This window comes from Hemitrygon akajei, chromosome 12 (assembly GCF_048418815.1).
Source record: "Hemitrygon akajei chromosome 12, sHemAka1.3, whole genome shotgun sequence".
NCBI classification, from domain to species: Eukaryota; Metazoa; Chordata; class Chondrichthyes; order Myliobatiformes; family Dasyatidae; genus Hemitrygon; species Hemitrygon akajei.
In genome coordinates this window covers 32195876-32206716 of record NC_133135.1, presented here as the reverse complement: position 1 = coordinate 32206716, position 10841 = coordinate 32195876, and the positions used below count along the sequence as shown (strand labels likewise).

Here is a 10841-nt window from a genome sequence, read left to right as displayed (position 1 = left end):
ATAAAATTATTGAGAAATAAACATTAGTCCCAGGACACCTTGGATAACTGTACTTTGATAAAGAACCACAGGATATTTTACAAACACCATAATAGGCAAACAGGAACTTCATTTAATATCTCAACCAGGAAATAACACCACTTACAATGTAGCACTCATTAATACTGCCCTGATGTGCAAATTTAACTTTTTGTGCTGGAATGTTAGTTAAACCCAAAGCATTCTGATGTAGACAGAAAAGTCACAGTTTACATTACTCATTATGGATGGTCTCAAGCCCAGAGTCAAATACAATGTTCTTTAGAATTACAACTAATTAGATAGGACTTAAATATGGGATTCTTCTTTGAACTGTCTCGTGTCCTTCAATGTCTTCTTTACTTCTGAGCGTTCAGAAGTGTGGTATAACCACAGCAGAGCACAGTTTGATCAATTCTTCCCTGATCATTTTTTTGCCAGTGTAGCTCAATCACTTTTGGATTAACTTAGTGTCATTTTGCAATGGTCAGATAACTAGATCAGACAATTAAATATTTCAGTTTTGTAATTCTCTCTTCTCTTTCGATAATCAAAATTATAATTCCTAGAAGCTTACATGCTTTGTACTGTCTGAAAACTTTAACTTAAATGAACATATCTACAAGGAGGGAAAATTACTTTTTACAGTGTATAGGACTATTGGGCCAAATTTGGTTTGATGATTTTCTTCAAAATGAAATACACACGCTGAAATGATTTGCAAAATATCTAATAATTTTATTTCCAAGCAAATAGTATAAGAAACCCCAAATTCAAAAAAATATATATAATAAAATGTAAAAGAAACTTTGTAATCGTCTACAATACTCTTCAAGTGGGTAATTCAATTTGTCTGTGCATTTCAGTTACTTGTAATAGTTTATTACAAACTCCATCCAATTTCACACCAGCACAAGATCTTGTAGAAGATTAACTTGCAATTTTCCATAGCTATTGACATTCAGCAAATGTTTATGACTGTGTCCACTCTCCTGATTTCAGCTCCACAGATATCAAAACCAGTATTATAGATAGCTCTCTTATACAGCTTTGTGATAAGCAGAACATTTCCTGCAGATTCTGTACAAACAAGTCAGACAAACAAGACTTCAAATGATACAAGAGTATACTGGCGTTTTATAAAAATTCAACATTTCACCTCCCCACTGTACAAAATTTGACAATGGAATGTGTCATGTCTTCAACTCAAAGTAAAAACCTTGCAGAAAATCCAAATGACCCATCTGATGACTTCAATTGGTAATATTGAGTTAAACAGATTGTCCTAAAGGCTCAGCAGTTCATCTAGTGGATCCCTGAATTATTCACACCAGGGAAGTTCCCAGTTTGACATCAGAATTTGTGTTGATTTCTGACAAGTTCCTTATTGTGCAAGCATTTCAGCAGTTGTTGAATAACCTGCTGATATTCAATATCATGGCTTGCACATGTGTTATCAGAACACATCTGTCATCTGTAAAGGAATATTGAATGTTGGAAGTACAGTATTAAAAAATCAATGATATATGGTTTATCATATGAATAGTATGTAAGAGCAACAACTGATTTAGAGTAGCACATTAAATTAACTATTAATAGTTGAGAAGTAAGAAATTATTGCTTTATCCATATGAATGTATAAGGTGTGAAAATGATATGTTTTAATGGCTACACATTACAACTAAATTATTGGTCTTTATAGTAGGACTAACATTTTCTTACTCCCCATGGCTCAGTCATCAGATAGACACAAATTGAACAATGGCTCTATGATCATGAATGAGACACTTCTTCCGGCTCATTATATTTAGGATAGAATGTAGTGCACGGCTCATCAAGCTGTCAACAACTTGTAAGGTTAAACTTCATAATCTAACAGAGCAACTGGCATTTGAACAGTATATGAAATCAAACATGGTGTCCCATTTTGTTTCCAGGGGCATGCTAATGCAGATTCTACTCAAGTTTATTTTAATGAAAAGCATTCATCGGAAGGAATCCCCACCAAACAGTTTCCAAGAGGTTATCTAAAGGCATTCTAATGAATGCCTATTAAATCACATGATAACCTGGTGGTCAGATGGCAGGTAAAGGTACTCCCACAATTCAGCTAGGCAGGGAGTTCCAGGATTGAGATCCATTACAAGCACAAGTCCAGTTCAGGTGTATTACTTGGAAAAAAACTGCAGGTAAATGTCTGCCAATATACCTATTGCCTTTATCCTTCTAGCTGGTAAACATTATATATTGTAGGAGAAGCTGAGGGATTTAACTACATAGTATTTTGTTGGTGACATGTGCTGAAGCCACGAGGTGACAACAGCAGGGGTAATTAAGGTTTCGGGTGCTAGATGGGGCCAATCAAAAAGTTTGATTTGCCCTGGGTGGTGTCAGACTCTGAGTGGTGTTAGAGTTTCACTCATCCAGGCAAGCGGGGAGTACATCACACTCCTGAATTGCCAAGGAAATGGTGGAAAGCTTTGGGATGTCAGAAAGTGAGTCACTTATTACAGAATACCCAGCCTTTAACCTGTTGTTGTGACAGGTTTAGCTTCTGGTCATTGTAATCTCCCATCTCTGCCCACTCTTCTCATCAGGAAATTGCTAATGGGAGTTTTGTTTATGGTCATGCTATTTATTGTATATCAAGGGTAGATGATGTGACTCTGTTTAATTGGAGATTAGCAAAGTATGACTCACATGCTCTAGACCACCTACCAGCCCATACCTGAAAGTTATCTAGACCTTAGTACACGCATGCATGCTCTGCTCCTTCTGGATTCAAACCATAATTAAGTAATTGAGCTAGACTAGGCTAACATTTCAGAGTTGCATTGAGAGAATGTTTCTTTAGAAAAGAGAAGCTGAAAAAAGGCTCCACTTCATTGTTCAGATGAACAATTTGAGCTCACCCATTGTGTGAACTAGCATGACTATAGCACTAACTATGCAAAAGAGGACAATATCTATTTCTGCGTATAATACTATTGGGCAAGTTGGGAGGAGGAATGGGGCTTGTTCTGCTGTTATTGTTTTGTCACTTGTTGTGTTCTGTTTTGTTGTTTCGTTTTGTTCTGCTGAGCATTGTGAGCATGTTATTTTGGTCAGAACAATGTCTCTTTACATTTCAAGTTAAAAATACTCTTGACATTTGACTAACAGAATATTCACAGAGATTTTCCTCAATGATCTAGTTGATGGTACACTTATAGGAAAATCAAGCAAGTTGGAACTTGCATATGTATAAAAACACATATTGTTTTCTGCCCATTTATATTAAAAGAATTATGTGATTAAAGATCATATTTACACTACTGTATTCTTATTGTGGTTCACTTTTTCAATTGAAAATGTGCATTATTCTTTGTCAACAAGCTTGATTATAAACACTATTGCTTCTCCATACTGCATTGAACTGAATTCCAATTGTTTTAACATTTTGATTACTTGAGGCCTTCCATTGGTTGGGGTCGGCTATTGATGTTGCAGCCCAGCTGCCTATGTGATGAGCAAACCAGTATGCAAACCAGGACATTGCAATGTGGAGAGAAAGCTGTTCCCCGTGCAGCTGATGAATCCAAAGGAACGGCAGACACCAATACAGCTTGGCACCAGTGGCATTGCAGGAATTGCCAGTCAGCATTGAACTCAATGGGGAACTGCATTAGGGACTCCAGCTCCAGAATTTTCCTCAGAATTTACTCCCAAAGCCTTTCCCATGAGTAGGTATAGCCATTCCTTCCCCTTGAGTGGGTACAGCTAGAATTTTTAGAATGGCATTTAACATTTCGATTAAATGACATTCTAATAGGTATAAAATTCTCAAATTGCATTATTATGTCCTTGTAAAATATTCCAAGAGGACATTATATAGCACTTTAAAATGATGGATTATGTTGGCTGACAGCTATGATTCTGACACAACTGTTCCACCTTCTACAAGGTCCTCTTGTTAAACTAAACAAGCATGCAGCCAATTAAAATGCACCCATTTAAAATAACTTTAAAAAAACACAATTTCAACCAATTCTATGTAAAGTAACCTAACAGGTAACATAACCTATAAAAAATAATTATATAAGTTAACAGATTGCATAGATACAGTTGCAAGAAAAATTCCTGAACCCTTTGCAGTTACCTGGCTTTCTGCATTAATTACTCATAAAATATGGTCTGATCTTATTTGAAGACAAAATAATAGACAAGCACAAAATAATAGACAAACACAATCTGCCTATACAAATAACACACAAACAACTGTACTTCTCCTCAATACTGAGTATACCATTTAATCACAGTCTGTGTTCAAAAAAGTATGTGCACCTTCTACAAAAGCTATTTGGAGTCAAGTGTTCCAATCAATGAGATGAGATTAGAGGTGTGGGTTGTGGAGGTGCCCTGCCCTATAAAAAAGACACACAAAGTCAAGTTACTGACAGAGCCTGCTCTTCTTAAGAAAAATCTCTTTATGTGCACTATGTCTCAATCAAAACATCTTTCAGAGGACCTTAGAAGAACTGTAGAGATGAATGAAGCTGGAAAAGGCTACAAAAGCATTTCTAAAGACCTGAGTGTTCATCAGTCCACAGTAAGAGAACTTGTCTCCAAATGGAGGAAATTCAGTATTGTTATTACTCTACCTAGGAGTGGGAATCGTGCAAAGATCACACCAACATGCAATGCTGAAGGAGGTAAAAAAAAGAACCCAAAGGTATCAGCAAAAGACCTGCAGAGATCTCTAGAACTTACTGAAGTCTCTGTCCATGTGCCCATTATGAGAAAAACACTGAACAAGAACGGTGTTCATGGAAGCCTCACCGAAAAAAAAAACAATGCTGGATGTTCTCAAGTTTGCAAAGACCACCTGGACGTTCCACAAAACTTCTGGGACAATATTCTGTGGACAGATGAGACAAAGGTTGAACTTTCTGTCAGAAATGCACATCTCTTATAATTTAAGAGATAAATATGAAACATTTTTGAAAATTTGGCGCCCTTATTTACAAAAGACAGGATTAAATATATAGCTGCTCTGAAGATGAAATAATTGGTTACTTGGGGAAAGAAATAATTATATATATTAAAGTTATTATGAACTCCGTGGAGCATGTGGGGATCTTCCAATATCCAGGCACTCTCTCTCTTTTTTTCTTTCTTTCTTTCTTCTTTTTTTTCTATAGGGATGTTAGGGGGGAGGGGGGAAGGGTAATATACTTTTTCACATTCTTTCATTCTGTAATTATCTGAAAATGCAATAAAAAAAAGTTTTTTAAAAAAAGAAATGCACATTGCTATGTTTGGAGGAAAAAAGGCACTGCACACCAACACCAAAATCTCATAACAACTGCGAAGCATGGTGGAATGAGCATCTTGGTTTGGGGCTGCTTTGCTGCCTCAAGGCATGGACAGCTTGCAATCATTGAGGGAACAATGAATTTTACAGGAGAATGTCAGGATAGCAGTCCGTCACTTGAAGCTTAATAGAAGTTGGATGACACAAGACAATGATCCAAAACACAAGAGTAAATCAACAACAGAATGGTTTAAAAAATAAGAAAATTCATGTTTTGGAATGGACAAATCAGAGTCTAGTCCTTAACCCAATTGAGATGCTGTGGCATGACCTGAAGAGGGCTTTTCCTGCAAGGTATCCCAGAAATATTGATGAACTGAAACAGTCTTGTATGGAGGAATGGTCTAAAATTCCTCCAAGCCGACGTGCAGGACTGATCAACAATTACCAGAAAAATTTGGTTTAAGTTATTGCTGCACAAAGGGGTCACACCAGTTACTGAAAGCAAAGGTTCACATACTTTTTCCAACAAATACATGTAATAGTGGATCATTTTTCTCAACAAGTAAATGAACAAGTGTAATCTTGTTTGTGTTATTTATTTAATTGGGTTTTCTTTATCTAGTTTTAGGACTTGCATGAAGATCTGATCACACTTTAGGTCATATTCATGCAGAAATAGAGAAAATTGCAAAGGGTTCACAAACGTTCCAGCACCATTGTATGTTTACTTTTGTACTAAATGACTGCTACAAAACCTGCCTTACACCTAAGTTGTCAACTCAATTAGTTCAATTATAAATTCTGTAAAAGGACAGTACGTGCTGGATAAAAGTAAATATTCCATTCTTATTACTCTTGAATAGTCACATTGTCCGTTCACAATGTGTCAGAAATGAGCCTTTTTTCTCTCCTTAAATGAACAGTAGGAGCTCCTCTGTCTGTCCCTCTCCTTTGTGTCAGTTATAGAACGGCCAGCATGCCATTAGTGATTACATTACCTTTGAAAGAACATTTGAGAGATTAGCTGAATTAATTTATAAACGAAACAAATTCAATTTTTTTGAATCACCACATTAAACAGATAGAAATGAATTCAATCACTAGAGGCAGATACATTTGGAACATTTAAAAACTCTTGGATACGCACATGGATGATAGAAAAATGGAGGGCTCTGTAGGAGGGAAGGGTTAGACTGATCTTAGAGTAGGTTAAAAGGTCAACACAACATTGTAGGTCAAAGAGCCTGTACTGCAGTCTTCTATGTTTTATGTAAACAAGTTTTATGGTGGTCAATGCTGATTAGCCACTCACAATGACATTTAAAGATACAGCATAGTAACGGGTTCTCCGGGCGCATCAAGCCTGCACCTCCCAATTACACCCATGTGTCCAATTAACCTTCCTAACCCATACATCTTTGGAACGTAGGAGGAAATTGGAACACCTGAAGGAAACTCACACACAGTCACAGGGAAAGTGTACTGTGGATATTGACCTGGATTGCTGGTGTTGAGGTAGCGTTAGAAACAGAAATAATGCAAATATGTGAAGTTCACTTCACTATCAAATATAACAAAGGCTGCAAAGGGTCTGGGGTTTACTCTCAGATAATTGTAGGAAACAGACTTATAGCAGATAAGGAATACAGCGGCTACAGTCTTTCCAATATTCATTTGGACAAATTTCTACTCCTCCACTACTAAATGTTGGTACAACCTGTTTCATTATTCAGAGATAATGGAATTGTCAAGAGAGGTGGTCATGAGGTAGAGCCGGACATTTTGATATACATATGGAAATTGGACTAGAACATACATCAAGTGCCCTAGGTCATATCTCTCATGGCGCCTATCAGTGATAAATGCCAGCCCTGTCATAAGGCCCTGTATGGTGTCAGGTCCCTGAGGAACAGATCAGACCAAACTAAGCTCCATCCACCTCAATACTTCAAAAAAATACTCACTCCCGGTTTAGCAATAGCCAAATTTTTCAAGGGCAATGCATGCTCTTGAAGTATGTTCAAAGCAATAAAAAGACATAAGGACATTTAAAATATCCAAGAACAATGATAAACAAAACATCAAAGTAAATACAATTGATTAAAATACAAATTACCCCATTCTTACATAGTCCCCTCATATTTCTCTCTCTTTATTAAAATTAAATGGTATTCCTGATTTAGGATTTAACCTGGTACAGGTTCAATAAGCTAATTTGCTTGTGCATTGTTGTTTCTACTGCAGGACTCCATGGGTGGGCAACACCAGAGGAGCCACCGATTGAAGGATAACAATGGCCAGCAAGTCCAGGGCTCCTGTGGCCTAGGATGAACTTGGAGATGCTTTTGAAAAATAATTCTAACAAACTGGTATGGAATTGTGGGTTTTTTCCAACAGTTCTAGCCTATTTTGTTTGCCAAGTTCTGGTCCTTTTAGGCATGATACATGTCTGACAACTCTTGGTTTTGGTCCAAATCTGGTGTTGAGTTATCCTAGCCATGTAATAGTTGGCCAGAAAGGGAGATGTTATAATAAATGTACATCCACTGCCAATGTTCAAGACAGAGTATCTTATGATCTTATAAATTTCAAATATTTGTCTCAGGTCATCTTATTTAAACAGATGGCTTTGCTGGAGCGAGTATTTCAGTTTAATGACATGCTTAGATTGTATTTTTTTCATGAATCTAACAGCAAATATCAGAAAATGCTGAATTGCTGTCAGATGACTGAATTAAATCAATTTGGAGAATCCAGAGTAGGGTTTCAAATGGCAGTTATCCTGAAGTGAGTCCATTTCATTGGCACACAATTTATTATTGCCAATCTGTTCCCAAGAGAAACCTTGAAAAGTTCTGACTATTGTTCTGACTCTTCATTTATGACTTTAAATGAATCTGCTTGTTTGGAGTCTGTAGGGCTCAGACCAAAGACGGCCATTTTTTTGATGATCTTCTTTGTCTTGGCTCAAGTGCTGGGTTACATTTCACAAGGAGATTTATTGCGTGGCCATTCTCAAGCCGGAATTAGTGGCAAATTTTCTCTGTCATGACTTTCTGTTAGAAAGAAAAAGAACAAAGCATTTAGTTTCTTCACATGAAAAAGAGTATTGTTAGATCTCAGTAGAATTTTAAAATACAGTGAGTTTCCAGAACAGCCAGACTGCAAAATAGGGCAACTAGAAGTTATTGTGGCATAGACAACATCAGCAGCATCATCTTTCATTTATATTATTCTCTTAATGTGGGAAGACTTCCCAAGGTAAATAATGTAATTAATGACTATAACCTTTCTATTCCACCCATCATGATTTTAGACTGAAGCAGGCTAAAAACACTGAAAATTTTAACAATCCACATGCAGAAAGGGATGTACAAGTTTAGCGGTTGATTGCAATTTCACTACATCAAGGAAAGCAAAATACTTTTAAAAACTTGCAGAATTTAGGTGAAAATAAATCATAAAATGTTAAAGAAATAGATAAAATACAACTTAGCCCAAACTACCTCTTATACGCTATACCTATGGCAGCAATTCTATTATTATAGTCAGAATATGTTCAATTTTTGTTGATCACATTTATTGATCTTCTGAAGAAGGAATATGAAGTATCCATTGAAATCTTTTGTAACAGATCTGTATTTCAAGCACTGGTTGATACTAACACAGATATTAACATTTTATGATTTATTTTCACCTAAATTCTGCAAGGTTTTAAAAGTATTTTGCTTTCCTTGATGTAGTGAAATTGCAATCAACTGCTAAACTTGTACATCCCTTTCTACAAGTGGATTGTTAAAATTTTCAGTGTTTTTGACTGTTCCCTCCTTTATAATTTTTTCCCCTATTAACTGTGACTAAAAAGGGAACTCTTCACTTGATATACATCTTATTTAAGAACTAATAATTGATTGATACAATTCTTCACTTTACTGCCATCTAATAAAATCTTTCAAATATTATTGACTCAGTTTGGGATCTTGTGCTCCATTTTGTCAGACAGGATGCCAACAGGAGTTTATCCTGCAGCGTGTTTTTTGTAGCAATTGAACAATCTAATATTTTCTAATATAATGATTTGAAGAAAAAAATATCAACATGAAACTTGTTTAAGGAAACACTTAATTTTGTTCTTTTTTCATTCTCTACTTCATTAGAAATTTGAGGAGATTTGGTATGTCACCGAGGACTCTTGCTGATTAGTAATAGATACACAGTGGAGACTATTCTGACTGGTTGCATCACAGTCTGATATGGAGTCTCCACTGCACAGAATCACAAGAGGCAACAGGGAATTGTAGACTCAGCCAATCCCATCACAGGCACAACATTCCCCACCATCAATGACATGTTTAAGCAGCAGTGCCTCAAAGATCAAAGTTCAAATTAAATTTATTAGCAAAGAACATACAACCCTGAGATTCATTTTCTTGTGGGCAATCACAGTAAATACAAGAAACACAGTAGAATCAATGAAAGCAACACACACACACACACACACACACACACACACACACACACACACACACACACACACACACACACACACACACTCACTCACTCACTCACTCACTCACTCACTCACTCACTAAGGTCAGGCAGCGTCAATGAAAAAAGTAAACAGTCGATGTTTTGGGCCAAGACCCTTTATCAGGACCGAGAGGGAGATCTTCCTCTTTACTGTTAGATTTCTGAATGGTTCATGAACCCGTAAACTCTATTTGTCTTTTGCATTATTTTATAACCTAGTTATTTTTATGCCTTGTATGGCACTATTGTTGCAAAGTAACACATATCATGGCATATATCAGTGATAATAAACCTGTCTGATATAGTATCCTTTCCAGATCTGGATATGAGCTCCTTCAGGTTTCTGCTATGATATGCTTCCAGCCTTATTTCCCCCTTATAAAATATTCCACCAGCCTATTGCAGAGTATGGAGTTGTTTATTAAAAATGGAAGGACAGTTTTCTCTGCATCAGCAACCATGTGATGAGAACAGGAATGGCGGTATCTAAGGAGGGAAATGGACAGTCCATGTTTCAGGTCAAGATTCGTTATGTGGTCCAGATGAAGGATAAATTGGTTTATTATTGTGACACATGCCAAGGTACAGTGGAAAAACTTGCCTTGCATACCATTTGTACATGTCAATTCATTACGTAAATGCTTTGGGTTAGTAAAATGTAAAACAATAAAGGAGAGCAGAATTAAGTGTTACGCATAAAGTACATTGCAGGTAGACAGATGCAAGGTCACCATGAAATACATTGTAAAGTCAAGAATCTATCTTATTGAAGGTGAACCATTCAATAATTTTATAACAGCAGGACAGAAAACTGTCCTTGAGCCTGGTGATATGTGCTTTCAAGTTTTGTATGTCTGCCTTTTGGGAGAGAGGAAAGACAGAGTGTGCAAGGTGGGTGGGCTCTTTGATTATGTAAATTGCTTTTCCAAGGCAGTGAGAAGAATAGACGGAGACCTTGGAGGGGAGCTGGTTTCTATGATGCGCTGAGCTATGTCTA

The 10841-nt window shown here is 36.6% G+C and overlaps 1 protein-coding gene across 1 annotated transcript in view; it reads right to left on the bottom strand.

The window, feature by feature from the left end:
* Positions 1-732: 732 nt before the first annotated feature.
* The window catches only part of LOC140736851 (MOB kinase activator 3C-like), a 63716-nt gene continuing 53607 nt past the window's right edge, over positions 733-10841 (bottom strand). Inside the window, exon 4 of the mRNA XM_073062844.1 lies at positions 733-8370. Coding sequence (XP_072918945.1) covers positions 8341-8370 — 30 coding nt within the window. The 3' untranslated portion in view covers positions 733-8340. The remainder of the gene's footprint in view (positions 8371-10841) is intronic.